The sequence below is a fragment of the Cannabis sativa genome, chromosome 7 (genome assembly GCF_029168945.1).
Source record: "Cannabis sativa cultivar Pink pepper isolate KNU-18-1 chromosome 7, ASM2916894v1, whole genome shotgun sequence".
Classification (NCBI taxonomy): domain Eukaryota; kingdom Viridiplantae; phylum Streptophyta; class Magnoliopsida; order Rosales; family Cannabaceae; genus Cannabis; species Cannabis sativa.
This window is the reverse complement of record NC_083607.1, coordinates 7,536,479-7,553,762: the sequence shown is the minus strand read 5'-3', so window position 1 is coordinate 7,553,762 and position 17,284 is coordinate 7,536,479. Positions and strand designations below refer to the sequence as shown.

Here is a 17,284-nt window from a genome sequence, read left to right as displayed (position 1 = left end):
TAACACTTCCCCTCAAGCTGGAGCATAAATGTTAATCATGCCCAGCTTGTTACAAAGATAATTAACCCGCACCCCATTCAAAGTCTTTGTAAAAATATCTCCTAGTTGTTCTCCGATCTTCACATATCCTGTGGAGATCAGACCTTGTTGAATTTTCTCACAAACAAAATAACAATCAATCTCAATGTGCTTAGTTCGCTCGTGGAACACGGGATTTGAGGCAATATGAAGATCAGTTTGATTATCACACCACAATTTTGCTGGAATAGAAGTCTTAAACCCGAATTCAGTCAAAAGCTGATAAATCCATATTACCTCACACACACAGACTATGCCATATCTCTATATTCTGATTCAGCACTGGATCTAGATACAACATTTTGTTTCTTACTCTTCCAAGAGACTAGATTGCCCCCAATAAATACACAATATCCTAAAATGGATCGTCTATCTACATTGGAGCCTACCAAATCTACATCAAAAAAACACTGGGTATGTCCATGATCCTTGTAAATTATACCTCGTCCTGGTGCTCCTTTCAAGTAACATAAAATTTGCTCTAGTGTTGACTAATAATGAATTGTTGGAGAAGACACGAATTGACTAATGACACTAATCGAGAATGCAATATTTCGACGAGTGACAGTTAGATAATTCAACTTTCCAACCAATCTGCGATATTTCTCAGGATCTTCAAATGGTTCCCCATCATGTGTAAGATGCACAATTGGATTCATTGGAGCATTACAAGGTTTTGCTCCCAATTTTCCTGTCTTAGTTAACAAATCAAGTGCATACGTCCTTTGAGACAGAAAAATACCTTGTTTACTCCAAGTAACTTCAATACCCAAGAAATACTTCAGCTCCCCTAAATCTTTTGTGTGAAACTGGGTATGAATGAAAGACTTAAGGGATGAGATGCCTTCAGTATCATTTCCAGTAATAATGATGTCATCAACATACACCACTAACAAAATGATACCAGCAGTTGATCTTTTATAAAATACAGAATGATCTGACTTACTTTTCAACAAACCAAATTTCTCAACAGCCTGACTAAATTTACCAAACCAAGCACGAGGGCTTTGTTTCAATCCATATAAAGATTTGCGAAGACGACAAACTCGCCCTAACTTTCCCTGAGCAACGAACCCAAGAGGTTGCTCGATATACACTTCTTCCTCAAGATCTTCATGAAGAAAAGTATTTTTAATATCAAGCTGATGCAAAGGCCAATGATGAGTAGCTGCCGTGGAAATGAACAATCAAACAAATGTGAGTTTAGCAACAGGAGAAAAAGTATCACAAGAGTCCACTCCATAGGTTTAAGCATAACCCTTAGTAACAAGACGGGCCTTTAAGCAAGCAATTGTTCCATCTTGATTGAATTTAACTATAAACACCCATTTGCACCCTATGGCCCATTTTCTTGAAAGTAAATTAACCAAGACCCAAGTACCATTTGCAACTAAAGCATTCATCTCTTCTATCATTGCAGCAAGCCAACCAGGATGAGACATTACTTCACGAACAGTTTTAGGAATAGTGATAGAATCAAGAGAAGCAATAAAAGAGCAAGAAGAAGATGATATATGATTATAAGAAACAAAAGAAGAAATAGGAAAAGTACATTGGCGTTTACCTTTACGTAGTGCAATGGGAAGATCATCTTTGATTTCCGAATCTGATGATGAAGATTCAGGTGCAGGATATGAAACAGGAGGTGGAGGAGGGGGGCGCCTGGTGTACACTATAGGAGGCCGAGGGAGTGGTGGAGGTGGAGGATGTGGTGGAGGTGGTGGAGGTGTAGACATTGTGGGGGTTATCACTGAGACAGGTTAAGGAACAAGAGACTCATCAGAACATGTATCAGACGCAAAAAATGTGACAGAATATACCAACAAATCATCATCCTCCCCCTTGACGAGTAGGAGTAGTGGAAGACAAAAAATAAGGTATATTTTCTACAAAGGTAACATCAATAGAAACAAAATATTTGTTGAGATAAAGACAATAACACCTATACCCTTTCTGAAGGCGAGAATAACCAAGAAAGACACTTCAGTGCCTTAGGGTCTAATTTGGTGATAGATGGGCGGACATCGCGAGCAAAACAAACACTACCAAATACTCGAGGAGCAACTGGAAATAATGACTTATTAGAAAAAAAGAATTTTAAATGGAATTTCACCATTAAGGATAGAGGATGTCATGCGATTAATAAGAAAGCATGTCATGGATATTACATCGGCCAAAAAAGGTTTAGGAACTTTCATTTGAAACAAAAGGGCACATGCAGTTTCAAGAAGATGTCTATTTTTACGTTCTATGACACCATTTTGAGGTGCAGTATCAACACAAAAAGTTTCATGAAGCATGCCATTAGAGGTCATGTAAGATTGAAATTGAGCAGATGTGTACTCTTTGGCATTATCACTTCTCAAAGTACAAACAGATACATTAATTTGATTTTGAATCTCAGCACAAAAATCACAGAATATAGAAAACAACTCAGAACGATTTTTCATTAAATATAACCAAGTTACACGAGAATAATCATCCATAAAAGTAACAAAATACCTGAATCCAAGTTGAGACAAAATAGGAGAAGGACCCCAAACATCAAAATGAACTAACTCAAAAGGAACACTAGCACGTTTATTGACTCGAGGACTCAAACTAACACGATGATGTTTGGAAAATTGACATGACTCACAATCTAATGAAGACAACTTACTATATTGGGGACAAGGTTTCTTGAGCAAAGGAAGGGATGGATGATCCAAGCGATAATGAGCCTCAAAAGCGGAAGCAACACTTGAACAAACAATAGAGGTTGGTGGAAGTGGGTCAAGAACATACAAGCCACTAGATTCATGTCATTTACCAATAATCTTCTTCGTCATAAGATCTTGAAACAAACAATGATCAAGAAAGAATGAGATGCAACAATTTAGATTACGAGTGAGTTGACTAACAGAAAGAAAATTAAAGGACAAATTAGGTAAATGTAAGACTGATGACAAAGTGAGCATAGGTGTAGGAATAATAGTGCCAGATCCAAGAACAGAAGATGTTGATCCATCAACTAAGGTAACAATAGAAGTGGGACTATGAGACTGAAAAGTGGAAAAGAGACTGGAATTACATGTCATATGATACGTGGCACAAAAATCAATTACCCATTTTGAGGATTTGGAAAGAAGGCATGCATTAGAGTTACTTGAATCAATAATCGCAGTGACAGAAGAAGATGAAGACTTAAGTGTTTCCTGATACCTTGAGAACTTGGCAAATTCATTAGCAGAAATAAGGATCGATTTGTTATATGCATCACCAGTGCTTGCAATATTATCAGAGTGTTGTTGTCGATTCTTGAACTATAACTTCCTACACTCAAACTTGGTGTGGCCTGGTTTCTTACAATAGTTGCACATGATGCTTCCAGAATTTGGTGTTCGATTATCAGGTCCTTGTGAATTACCTCATTTGTATCCACTTGGAGTAGAGTTTTTTTCGGTGTAGAATTATTACGACTCACCAAGGCGCTATTAAGAAGAGTTAAAGAGGTAATTTCTGTGCGAAGAACACGAGTAATTTCTGTAAGGAGGAGACATCAGAACCAGAGAGAACTTGTGACGTTTCAGAGTCAAATTCAGATAAGAGTACTGCAAGAAAACTCATAATAGTCATCTACTCTCGTTGGCGCTGTTGAACTTTCACATTAGGACTAAAGGGCAATAATACATTAAGCTCTTCATATGTTTTCTTAAATGCCATAAAGTAACTCATAAGAGACTTGATAACTCTATGGTATAGAGTTTTTTTTTTTTTTTTTTGTACCTTTAACTTGAAATTATCATGAAAAGAGTAATGAAAGTGTGTTTGTTATTTAGCTTTAATTAGTTTTTAGCTTCATTTTTTAATTACCAAGCTAGCTTTGAAGTCTTATAATTATAGTTATTTTTAGTTGTGTTTATTTAATTAAATTGATTGTTGGTTGTTGAGAAAGAAGAATTAAATTGCTAGGGAAAAGGAAAGGAGGCAAGGACAAAGTTGGAACAAAAGCTAAAATCTGGGAGGAAATGCTGCCAGAATGCTGGGCAGTTTGAGCAGTGACGTGGAAGAAGTTAAAAAACGAATTTCACTTATCCACATGAGCAATTATGTATTAGTCACTAAAAGTACGCCAGCTAGCTGTTATAGAAGGAGGAGACAATACCTAGTGGGCCAAGATTGAAAATAATTTGGGCTTTTATTTTTAGGGTATTACATTGTACCCTAAGGAGTGAGCAAAAGAAACTAAGTACACTCTTCTTCTTCAACATGATGGCAGCTGCCATTTTTGGAAGAAATTAACTGCAAAAAGAAAAAGTACAAAAGAGGAAGGAGAAAAGGGGGACTGAAGTACAAGAAAAAGAGAAGGACAAAAGCCTATTTGTTTGAATTTCTTTTTCCTTTTCTTTCTATATTTTTTTTTTCTTTTCTTTCTTGTCTTTAAATACTAGAAACTTGAGAATTTGTAAACAAGGCAGCAGCCATGGATGACAAACTTTTAGTTTGGATTTTATTTTTTGATTTGAACATGAGCTAAAGTTCTTGAGGCTTGAATGGCTATGAACTCCTATGTTGGGTATGATTAATTTTTAAGCATATTTTAGCATTCTTGCCTTTTTTCATTCAAGTAAGCTTGTCATTTTATTTGATTGTTATTTCTTGGCCATGAGTAACAATTTGTTAAGCTAGATCTTGTTCCGGAAGGGCTAGATTTAGTAGTTAAACTTGGATGGAGCAAGAGAAATCCTAGATTTAGGTTTTTCTTAGTAAGTGGAATAAGAATATTTCATTTACCTTGTATAACTTAAGAATTGATGTTTAATTAGTGTTCAGCAATCTGGTTTGATATAGGAATATGTGAATCTAGATGATAGAACTTAAATTGTGAGTTTTGAAAAATTCTCATAAACACATAAAAAAAAAATTATGTTATCTCTATGTGAAAATGCTGAAGTAATGCTATAGCAACTGAGAAAAACCTGACTAGGGGAATTAGTTATTCAAGCCACTTTTTACCATATTACATTTCTTGCAAGCAATTTTTCTAGTAATAGAGCATTATTTTAAGCAAATTTAATTACAATTATTTTAATTTTGAATCATTGCTCAAGCATTCTCATATTTTTCCTTCAACTTTAAGTTGTAATTAGTTGGTTTTACAACATATTTTGTTTGCAATCCCTGTGGAGACGATCTTACTTATTACTTGTGTGACTGCGTATATTTGCCTACATAATTTTCACAACATCTTATTTCTCCGCACGATAAAAGGCTTTGAAAACATCATATATGCGAGATATGTTGTCTTTGCCAGAATACAAAAACTCTAAGTAATCCATTAGTTCTTTAACTAATTCGCAATGATTAATCAAACTAATTATTTCATCATCGATAAAATTTCGAATTTGAAGGAACAAGCGAGCATCCTCACGGAGCTATATTTTTTTTTTTTTGAATCGTCTTTTTCTTTAGGAGGATCGCCAGTCAAGTGATCATCTTTGTCAATACTCCTCAAATACAATCAAATCGTCTTACTCCATTCCAAATAATTCGAACCAATCAATTTATGGTCCGTAATTTTAGACATCACGAGAACCACATTAGAAACAACAATTGATTTCGAATCTAATTTTATCTCTGCCATAATCTCAAAAGCAAAAACAATTGACAAAGAAAATGAAGAAAAAGAACACTAAAGAATGAACACCTAAACACGAAGAAGGCAAAAAATACCAAATTACAACCTTAGACAGATGCAAGTGGGCTTAGAAGAACTGAGTAAACAACCAGCAAAAGAACGCCGTCAAAAACATCGCACATGCGCCTCCACGCTCCGATGCGTGGGAAAGTGCGCAGAACCTTCAGGTGGCGCGTGAGCCCCACGCACAAGGATTTCGGTGATCGGACTTTGGGGTTTGGTAGATCTGCGACTAGACAACCCTCCTGAGTGGACAGTGAGAATAGATTCCCACTCCAAATAGGATTTTTAAAAAAGAACCCTAAACTCAAACCCTAACCTCTTTTTTTTATGAACCCCAATTTCGAATCACAATTTTAAGTATGGCTCTGATACCATGTAGAAAATAGTAAATCGAATTGTGTATGTATTTCATAGAGTAGTACATATTTATATATGCAAAACTAAGAGACTAAATGGGAAACTACTAAATACAAATAAGAAACTACTAAAATAAAAATTTCCTTAATTTTTTTACAACTAATATTCTAACAAAATCAAAAGACAAAAAAGTAAATTTATGAGGACAAAATGTCAAAAGGGTCTATAACTATCAGCCCAACAGGCTACTATTACAATAGTAAAGATAAATAGTACTTAAAAGAGAAAGATTACATCTGGAAACAACCATTGACGAGTCGAAGGGCCACTTTTATTTTTCAATGATACCATAAGCGTTGAAGTATTTGTCCAAGTACCACTCTGGTATTAGTAATAAAAAACCAAAACAGCTAATGATAAAAGAAAGAAAATGTTAACTATTATGTAATTCAAAATTTAGTAAACAAATACAAAGACAGAAAATTTAATTGAATTCAAAATTACAAGGCATTCCTTAAGGCTTGTTCATCATCTTTGAATAAGAATGACATCATATCTATTCTGTCTGTTTTTTGTTCGGCTAATCTCAGATGAGTAGATCATAGTGGTTTCTACCGGTGTATAAAAGTCTTACCACCTTTTTCGGCTTTCTTGTAACTGAACCTTTGCTAAACTCAGCTCCATATTCTGCTATCGGTATAAAACCAGTACCCCGTCCACCCCTAGTATGCTGCAATTGATGAAAAACGACAGTGTTTTCACCTTCATTCATAATAACTTCAAAGAAAAGGAACACAAGATTGGTGATTTGAGCTGACTTTGAATCTAGTAGCAGCATAATTAAAAGTAACCACAATCAGCAAGTTCAAGCCATCTAAAACTAAAACTTTGAATAGTCAAATAAAAAGCCTTTTCTGGCTTCTCCAGTCATCCCTTTGTCCTTCCTTACTGCGCCTTTTCATATCATTTCTTACTCACAGAAAACTCACTCCCAATGTACATTCCATAAATGGAAAAGAAAACCATATTCGATATTACCCATTCAAAAGTTCAAGCTGAAATTAAGCTATCTTCCACAACCACACTTCAGAAACAAAGATTTGCATTGCATCCCAAGTTAGATATTATAACAGATAATGAGTTCTTTTGTGATCAGACCATTATGGTTAGCTATTTTTCTATCTCAGTTTCTAATATTAAGGCATATATATTTCAGTTAACTAAAAACTAATTGACATACTGCATTATATATTTCACATCCATGCTTTTTAAACAGCTATTTACTGCCTACAAATTAAACATATAAAGCACCAACACGTGAGCCTACCTCATGCTCTGGCAAGTACACGGTGATTGGCTGCCTAATCAGCTTTGATAGCACCTGGGAAATTACAAATGCTCAACAGTCAACGCATATACAGATAATTTAACAACTAGAGTTGGAATAGTCAAAATGAGATTCCCCGTGTAACAAAAACCGAAGAGGTAGAGAAAGAAAATTATAAATTTCAACTTCCTAAGTGCATAGAAGAGTAAGAACCAAATTCCACCACAACATGAACATAGAGATTACATCAAAATATTTCTACCTAGAAGCGATGGTTCAAGGTTAAAATTATAAACAATTAGCCTAGAAATCCACCTGCAAGAATTTGTGCCAGCTAGATTAGTTATATGGGCAAATGAAATGGTGCAAAAGGCCAATAAATATATAGTAATATTTTTTTCTGAAAAGGAAAACAAGATGAATTTAAGACAGGTTATCAAACAATTATGCACCAAAGAGTACTCACCAGTAATTCTGACTCTCCACCCCAAAAATCAGGTCTTCCAATGCGTTGACAGTAACTATGAAGGAACAATTAAAGCATATAAATTTTCATGAGCTTCGAAGCACCAAATTTACAATAAACCTTTCTCTTCCAGCAAAATAAAAGTTATCTGTTCTTACCGTTTCAAAGACTCGTCAACAGTAATGGCTACTAGTGCTTCTTCGTATTGATGGCGTTCTTTGCCATTGTTACATATAACCTCTTTTACAGCCATCCGTAAATCATCTACATTGGAATAAGTTTTTAATAAAATTCACATAGTAATACTTTGTTTAGTTAATTTATATCTTTTTTATTTAATACCATAAAATTTCTAAATAGTCAACAAAGATCATGTTCTTAGCAGCTCAAAGTTGTCGTACATAAAACTACAAATAAATAAGAAGTGGTTTCCACAAACTGATAACAACTATTTCCAAACAGGGGAAAAAAATATGCTCCAAAACCTTAGCATTCTACAGAGACCAATCCTTTATTTATAGACAAACAAAGCTTTACAAAACAAGAAAGGATTCGGTTATAACAGAATCAAACAGTTGATTAAGAAGTTACAAGGCTCCTAACAAAACTAACCAATTCTAATTGTCACAACAACCTAACAAAGCTATTGGTTATCATCCCCCCTCAAACAAAAAGGGTAGAAACCACTTTGAGTTTGTCTTTAAGGTAGTGAAATCGATCTTTGGGAAGATACTTGGTGAAGATGACAGCAACTTGATCAACGGAAGGAACATATCTCACAGCAAGTTCATGATTCACGAGTTGATCATGGACAACGTGCTAATCTATCTCAATATGCCTATACCAAGCATGAAAAATAGGTTTTGCAGTTAGAGCAGCTGCACCTTCATTGTCCACCTAGATTATAGGAATGTCAGCTACAGACAAAGTGTTGATCTATCTCAATATGCTTACACCGAGCATGAAAAACGTGATTTGCAGTTAGAGCAGCTCCACCTTGATTGTCCACCCAGATTACAGGAATGTCAGCTAAAAGAGACTTGCAATTCAGTGAGCAAAGACAACAACCATTTAATCTCAGCAGTAGTGTTAGCCAAGGCACAAAATTCAGACTAAGTAGAAGATCTAGCCACCACTTGTTGCTTTTTGGCAGACCAAGAAATGAGTTTTGGACCTAAATAAATTGCATAACCCCTTATTGACCTTCGATCATCAACGCATCTAGCCCAATCTGCATCAAAATATGCGTCCATGGACATTCTTAGAACAGATTTCAACAGAAGGCCTTTCAAGATGGTACCTTTCAATCTCAAGAGTTTTTTCCAGGCTTCACAATGAATAAACTGTGATAACTTGTCAATAATGTGTGCAACATCAAGTCTGGTCAAAGTTAGGTACTGCAGGGCCCCAAGAGTGCTTCTATAAAGAGTTTTGTCTTCAGTAACGGACAGTTTGTGAGAGGTGCTAGTAGGACTTGAGCAACTCTCTGCACCTTCGAAGTGAACTTTAACCAACAAATCAGTTATATATTTTGTTTGACAGAGATACATACTGGCTGAATTTCTATAAATTTCAACACCAAGAAAGTAATGAACTAGACCTAAATCTTTGAGATAAAAGGCAATGTTAAGATCAAGAACAAGCTTCGAAATCAAGGTGGTATTAGGACCTGTAATGAGGATATCAACAACATAGACCAATAGAATAGCTAAGGTGATGGGAAAGGGCTTGTAAAAATATGTAGCAATAGGAAGAGTATTGGAGTTTGGAGATACCTAAGAAGTAGATGATGATTGTGGTGCAAGATAGACATGTTCATTGAGGACTACATTTCGAGCTATGAACATTCTACCATTTTTGTTTTCACAGAGATAGCCCATGTGCTTTGGAGAGTAGCCAAGGAAAATGTATTCTTCAAATCAAAACTCCAGTTTGTGATGATCATATGGCCAAAAAGGGGGAAAGCATGCACATCCAAATGACTTCAAGATGCTGTAATAAGAAGATTGCTGAAACAAGCATTGAAAGGCATACCACCAATAAGTCAAGTCTAAGCCATATTGTGCCAATAAAAGTCAAGCCAGTTTTTGTGATGTGTTGATGCTTCCGTTCCACACTACCATTCTTTTCATGTGTGTGAGGACAAGGATGTTGAAACATAATACCTTGATCTCTCAGAAACTTAGCAAAGGGCTTATATTCACCTCCACCATATGCTTGAAAACCTTTGATAGGTAGATTAAACTGTTTCTCAAACAGGCTTTTAAGCTGAATAAAGGTTTCAAAAGCTTGTGATTTAAGAACAAGAGGAAATATCCAAAAGAATCTGCTAAAGTCATCCACAAACACAATGTAATACTTTTAATTATCTTTGGAGGCAGTGTGAGATGACCCCCATAAATCAGTATGAATAAATTCCAGAGGTTGTTTTGCACGAGTAATGGACAAGGAAAAGGGAAGTCTGTGACTTTTACCTCTTTGACAAGCATTACAAAATTGTAAGTTTTTAAGTGAATGAGGAATGTTTGTTGTGGTTAGTATTTTGGTTAAAATGCAGAATGCTCGAGTTTACAATACCAAAGGTTTATATCATTAGACAAATTTGAGACAAACACAAGCAGGTTTTGAAATCATGGAATAAGAAGAATTGAATTCTTCATTATCTGTGACAATATTACAAAGAGAAATAGTATTTTCATAATGAATACACTTGTTACTACAAGAATTTGAAAAACAATCAAAAGAATTAGGGGACATGGTTGAGGTAGCAAGCTGACATTCCACTAATGTGTTTAAGAGAGTAGAATCCTCATCTCCAAGAAGATAAAGACCATTCTTAAGCTTCCCTTTGCTCAGGACTGCACCCGTTTGTTTGTCCTTGACAAAACAACAAGATTAGTGAAATTCTAGGAAAACATCATTGTTTGTGGTAAGCTTAGAAACATTGACAAGATTTTTAGTTATAGAAGGAACTTGAAGAACATAATTCAATTTTAATGGTGCAATAGAATGAGAGGGAATAGTGGCTTTACCAATATGATAAATAACAAGTTTCTTACCATCTCCAACGGCCACAGTTTCTTGGCCTGAATATGTAATAGCAGATTCAAGATGATCCATGTTATAAGCAATGTGATTGGTAGCTCCGGTGTCAACATACCAACCATGATCATCACCAAAATCAGGAAGAGATGAGCAACAAATGCTTGAGACTCATAATCAAAAGATTGCTTAGTTAAATTTGCTTGAGGTTGAGACTAATTAGTGATGGGATGACCAACTATAGCTAACGAATCACAAAGGGATTTGATCTTATCAACATAGTCAAAGATCGAGCGAGTCCCTATATGAATGTTAGAAAGTTCGCCTTTGAGTTAAAGCAAACAACCCTTGTATTAACTTGAAAATTTCTACTCTAAGGCTTTCTACACCGCACGAAAGCCGGTGTAATTCGCAACTGTGCCAAGGATGTCTTCACTCATGGATGATCGCCACCAAGAAAGATCACCAAGAAAGAAGAAGTTGATCTTTCTTGCGCCAAGTAGTGAAAATAGGGTTGAGATCTCCATTGATGAGTCATTGAGGAGTGAGATCAGAGAGCAAGATTTCATCAAGCTCATGACCAATCACATTGATTTCCATGCTAGAAAATTAGTACGATCCAACTTGAATGTAAGAGACGATGTAAGGGAATTGGAGAAAGGATTCCAATTCTGAGTTGTTGTAGTAACTTGCAGAGGAATAGGATTGGAAGACGAGTTGTCGTCGGAAGAAGCCATTGACGCCAGTCAGAGGCTCTGATATAATGAAACAATATGAACAGAGGAGAAAGAAAATAAAAATAAGCTTTGAATCTATATAAACTCACTAGAGATGCTGAGGGTACCATAAGGTATGAAAACCCAATTCATGATTATAGCAGAACAACAGAAGACCTAGAGTAAACTAAAATAAATAAATGAATCAATAGATATAAAAAAGAAATAAGATGATTTAGCAAGCACCAGTACACAAACAATTTTTATAACTAAGCCATTGAGGAAGTTCAATGTCAAATAATTAATACAAAAAGACCTAAGATGATTTAACAAAGGTCATCACTCATCAACCAATTTATACTCCAGAAGTTCAATGTCAAATGAGAAACCAAATGTGTCGAAACATACATGGAAAAATACCTTGAATTCACTTTTGAAACTTGCTTAAATGGAGGCAAAACATGGCCTAGTGAAAAAATTAGTTAGACTAGAGCAAGTATCATTAGCAACTTAAATATATCCAGCATACCTGCATCCTCCCTTTCATCCCGTGGGCTAAGAGGAATTCCCTTGTTCATAGCCATTCCCTTGGCCTGATTTCACTGACAACAAATTAGTTAAGGAGGCAAGGCAAAGGAAGTACTCAGTCTCATGTTACTCATCACTTGAGCAAGTTCATTGAGCTTTCTCACTTAGTAAAGGGTAAAATGTTGAGAAGTCCCAAATGGGGAAGCAAGCTTTCACCATATATCAACAGAGCTACTGACAAATACAACCTCCGTCAAATTGGCAGTTCTTAAATGAAAAATGGGCAAAATTAAATCAATTCTAGGGAGGAGTAGTCAAATCTCATAGTATACACTAGTTTGGAATCTCCATAAACTGTTAAAACTTACTGAATTTTTCCCAATGCCCAGATATACATATATAGTAGTAGCATATATATAAAAAGTATAACAAAACTAAAATCAATGAAATTAACTTAAGTATAAAGAAGCAACACTCCACTACATTTAGTTCGAAATTCACGTACATTCAATATTACTAAAGTATCCACAAGAAGATAAGAAATAAACGATACCAGTGCACGAAATAGGCAACGACCATCTCCAGTAACTCTCAGAACCGAGTAACGTTCCACTTTCTTCATGGCCGGTGATCCTCCGTTTCCACTGAATCAAAACCATGAATAACAGAAAACGTTTCACAGTTGAACTCTCAGGCTACGCAATTTAGCAAGCATTTCAAAATTAAAGAGATGATAATTATTAATGAAAATATATGTGAAAGAAACTACATTGGTGGACTGATTCTAGCAAAGAACCGGTGACTGGTTCCGGAAAAAGACGGCTGAAATGTTTGATAATCATGAGTTGAAATGGAACGAGCGGTGACTGAGACGAGCTCGAACTTCGCAACTCCATTTTTAAGCTGCTCAAGGATAGTCTCTGTTAGAAGAAAAGAGGAATTAAATTCAGAAATTCTGTTTGGAAACAGATAAAATTAGTTTCATATATATATATATATGTAGAGAGATTTTCTGTAGTGAAAGTGTTTTGGGTGTTTACCGTTTGAAGGTTTTTCCGCCATGGATGGATAGATAGAGAGAGAGAGAGAGAGAGGAGAATATCGACGGTGAAACTACGACGTGGATAATCGAGAATGTGAAGGTTGGGTTGTTACCGTCCAAATCTATTTCTTGGCCCATTATAGGCCCACTCGTAAAAAAAGTCATGTGAAACTTAACGGGTTTTTACATCAGAAATTTCCAATTTTTTTACTTTTTTTTTTGGGCTTTTTTTACTAATATACCAAATTAACATATTAATCTTACACTTACCGAAAAAAACAAAAATACCATATATACGTATATCCCTACCGAAATTTAGGAAAAAAATTCCTACCGAACCATAAAAAATGGATCAATCCGTGCGTATCGCCAAACCGTATAAAAGCATTTGAAAACAAAAAAAAAATCAAAAAGAAACCTTCGAAAATTCAAAACACCATTGGAGCTCTGCAACTTTCGAACCTGCAAAAAACAAAACACCATTAAAGCTTGACAAAAGCTTCGATCAACAAAAATCAAAACAAAACTGTACAGTTGCTAATCGAAGGTGCCGAGCTAACTCAACATTGAAGCTACTCGAATCTTTCGTCATCAAAATTCAGTCATCATTGAACCTTCGATCAAACAGTTCGACTATGAGATCCAAAAACTACTCGAAGCTACTCCAAGCTACTCGAACCTACTCGCAAATGTCAGATTCAGTCAATGCTACTCGAAGAGAAAAAAGCAACATGATCACAGCTCCTACAATCTGATTTACACAGAAAAAGTCTCAAAAACCAGTAAGTTTTTCATATTTTATAAGAAACTAAACATATAATTCATAAAACTATTAATTACTTCTATCTAAAACTACTACTCTGTTCTATAACAGAATCATGGAACATTTACTGTTGGTACTATACTACAATGGAAAATTTGTAGATAGATGCTTATACACGGATTATCAAGTAACAGGAATATTGATACCAAAAGGTTTCTCATACCAAGAACTGAGAACACTAATCTGTCATACTTTGGAATTAAACAACATCACCACTGTTCTTGATATACAATTTCAAATACAAGAAGGTATACCACCAATGAGGATCAAGGACGATAATTCTTGCAGAATTTATGAGCATATCAGGAAAAAAAATGACAATGAGGCTGCCTTTCCACTATTCATTAACTATACACAGTCATTGGATACTGTATATACACAGTCATTGGATACTGTCAACCAACTATTACATCAAGAAATTACTTGCTTTGACATAACCTCTGCAGCCTATGAAAATGAAGAACCATATATACAAGATATTGATCCAATTCCTACATGGACAGATTATGCACTCTCGCAGCTAATTACATCACGAAAGAACTATAGAAGCTACCAACTCAAGCTGGGAAAACAAAACAAACATCATCAAAGATCCAAGGATTGACATAATAAGAGTTGGGCAAATTTTCCAAGACAAGGAAACAGTAAAGCTTGCCATGAGCCTATATGCAATCAAAAAGAATGAACAGCACAGGGTAAAAAGATCATCAACAAAGGACTACAGCTTAGTGTGTGTTGATAAAAATTGTAAATGGTACTTCTTGGCAACAAAACATGGAAAAACAAATCTCTTCAAAGTCAGAAAACTTGTGGAAGATCATACATGCTCAATAGAACGCATCCATGACGATCACCCCCAAGCAACAAGTAACATAATAGCTGACTGCATCAAAAAAAAAATTAGTAATCCAAAAAGAAACTACAGGCCAAATGAGATTGTTGATGATGTAGCAGAAGACTATAGTGTCTCAATTTCTTACCAAAAAGCTTGGAGAGCAAAAGAGAAGGCTTCAGAAAAAGTAATAGGCTGCCCACATGATTCATACAATGAAATTCCAGGGATTCTGCACATGATAAAAAAATGCAATCCAGGTATAACTTCTTTGGTCTTAAACTACACATAATCTTATAGCAACTAATCAGTAGCTCTAATGTCACAACACTCTCTCATAATTTTGCAGGAACAATAACAGACTTAGTCCAACATGACAATGGGCATTTTAAGTACCTATTCTTTGCATTAGGAGTCTCAATAGAAGGCTGGAAACACTGCACACCTCTAATTGTGGTTGATGCAACTTTCCTTAAGAATGCATATGGAGGAACATTGATAATTGCTAGTGCACAAGATGCTGACAGACACATATTCCCACTAGCTTTTTCAGTAGTTGATTCTGAAAATGATGCATCATGGCAATACTTCATGGAAAAGCTCAAAGAATCATATGGGGAGCGTGAAGACCAATGCATAATTTCTGACAGACACGAAAGTATAGCAAAAGCAATGAAATCAGTATTCCCTAACTTGATGCATGGGGTATGTTGCTTCCATTTGTTCCAAAATATAAAAACAAGATTCAGAAAAGGAGGAGATGATCTAAGAGATGCATTCTCTTGTGCAAAGAAAAGCATACAATCAAACCGACTTCGACGATTCCATGAGGGACTTAGACAACATTGATAGTAGAATTCGTCCTTACCTGACAAATGAAGTTGGCCTAGAAAAATGGACAAGGCTTTACAGCCCAAATAAACGCTACTCAACATTAACCTCCAACATCGCCGAGTCTGTGAACTCAGCATTGAAAGAAATTAGAGAGCTACCGATTGGAACACTGCTCGAATGTCTACGTTGCTTGGTTCAAAAATGGTCATGGGAAAACAAAAATAGAGCTTTGTCCACATTCACAACATTAGCAAAAGTACCAGAAAAGATACTAAAGGATAACCGGAACGCAATAAGAAACTAAAGGTAACCTTAAAACTTCAACTTATATGCTACTTATTCGCATTCTCGTTACTTCACACAAAGTAATAAAAAACAGCTTATACTAATGGTTACCTCTTTTACATTTCACGGCAAACATCCAATCTTGTCATATACACAGTAAAAGAATTGCAAAACTCCTATATTGTGGATATCCAAAACAGAACATGCACGTGTCAACGATTTCAGTATGATGAAATGCCGTGTTCTCACGCAATGGCTGTAATATCAAAAAGACACATGAAATGCTATGAGTATTGCTCATACTACTACACAAAAGAAGCATTTCTTGCAACATATGAAGGTTCTGTGTTACCAATAGGTGACCCAAAGACATGGGACTTGCCTGATAACATCAAACAACTTCAAGTATTGCCACCAATATACAAGAGACCGCGGGAAGGCCAAAGAAACAAAGGTATAAAACTGCACTAGACAAAGCAACACAGAATAAATGTGCAAGATGCTTACAAAAAGGACACAACCGAAGGACTTGCAAAAATGATGCGGTCGAGCCAAAGAGAAAGAGAAAAAGAGACATTGAATAGCCCACCTATTATTCTTCCATTTATACAAATACTATAAAAATAAAAACAATACTTTCAAATTGAGAAACTGCTAAGTAGCTTTACTTTCCAATGTTTCCCTACATTTTTCAAAATACTATAAGAATAAAAAAACTTGTCATCTGTGAACACTGCTTTTAAGAATAGTTAAATTCATTTTTAAATTCTACATTTGGTTTTTAGTATTTAATATGATTGATCACTAATATAAAAACTAACACGCTGCTTAATTATATATTCATATATTTTTATAATTTAGGCAAAAAATTAAGGTTGGACAATTCATTTATACTCAAAGTATATTATATATTACCATTGGCTTGTTATCTGGTGATGTTAATTAAACAAAACTATAGGTTAGATATATAAAAGAGCTGGTTACATATTGTTATTACTGGTATTTTGCAGTGACAAGATACCATCAAAATATACACACAAAAAAATATAAAAAAATATACATTATCCATTATTAAAAAATGATTAAAGTGTACCTCTAATTCAAATATGTTGCAAGCGACTACCATTGTAGAACCCCAAGTTAAAAAAATCCTCTTTTACAACCTGAACGTTTATATAAAAAAAAATTAGAAACAAAATAACTAATTTTTTCACTAAATGAATCATTCTAACTACTCTATACCTTGATTATTGATTTGTATTAAAACCCTCATT

General features: G+C 35.1%; 2 protein-coding genes and 1 long non-coding RNA gene across 4 annotated transcripts; 1 reads left to right on the top strand and 2 right to left on the bottom strand.

The window, feature by feature from the left end:
- Positions 1 to 6,412: 6,412 nt before the first annotated feature.
- LOC115698209 (OVARIAN TUMOR DOMAIN-containing deubiquitinating enzyme 3) lies at positions 6,413 to 13,382 on the bottom strand. Of its 2 annotated transcripts, none has more exons than XM_030625405.2 (8): positions 13,235 to 13,382; positions 12,964 to 13,114; positions 12,748 to 12,838; positions 12,196 to 12,259; positions 8,067 to 8,172; positions 7,909 to 7,963; positions 7,443 to 7,496; positions 6,413 to 6,845 (listed from the first exon to the last, which is right to left on the bottom strand). In XM_030625405.2, exons 1-8 carry the CDS (start codon positions 13,254 to 13,256, stop codon positions 6,702 to 6,704), a joined length of 687 nt encoding a protein of 228 aa, XP_030481265.1. In that variant the 5' UTR covers positions 13,257 to 13,382; the 3' UTR covers positions 6,413 to 6,701. The 2 variants fall into 2 exon arrangements, with proteins under 2 accessions (XP_030481265.1, XP_060957782.1); XM_061101799.1 differs by having other exon boundaries at positions 12,964 to 13,097; positions 13,235 to 13,330.
- On the bottom strand, positions 9,673 to 12,188 carry LOC133029301 (uncharacterized). Its single transcript, XR_009683445.1, has 2 exons — positions 10,968 to 12,188; positions 9,673 to 10,785 (listed from the first exon to the last, which is right to left on the bottom strand). It is a non-coding gene; the product is annotated as an uncharacterized LOC133029301 (long non-coding RNA).
- A 1,216-nt stretch (positions 13,383 to 14,598) lies between the features above and the next one.
- Positions 14,599 to 15,740, top strand: LOC133039599 (uncharacterized). The gene is made up of 2 exons (XM_061118496.1): positions 14,599 to 15,151; positions 15,241 to 15,740. Exons 1-2 carry the CDS (start codon positions 14,716 to 14,718, stop codon positions 15,738 to 15,740), a joined length of 936 nt encoding a protein of 311 aa, XP_060974479.1. The 5' UTR covers positions 14,599 to 14,715.
- Positions 15,741 to 17,284: the final 1,544 nt, after the last annotated feature.

Coding starts and splice junctions, on each gene's coding strand:
- LOC133039599 (XM_061118496.1), top strand. CDS start 14,716: ATGAGCCTATATGCAATCAAAAAGAATGAACAGCACAGGGTAAAAAGA. Junction 15,152..15,240: donor GATAAAAAAATGCAATCCAG/GTATAACTTCTT, acceptor ATAATTTTGCAG/GAACAATAACAGACTTAGTC.
- LOC115698209 (XM_030625405.2), bottom strand. CDS start 13,256: ATGGCGGAAAAACCTTCAAACG. Junction 7,964..8,066: donor GTTGACGAGTCTTTGAAACG/GTAAGAACAGAT, acceptor GTTCCTTCATAG/TTACTGTCAACGCATTGGAA. Junction 6,846..7,442: donor TGTACTTGCCAGAGCATGAG/GTAGGCTCACGT, acceptor CATCAATTGCAG/CATACTAGGGGTGGACGGGG.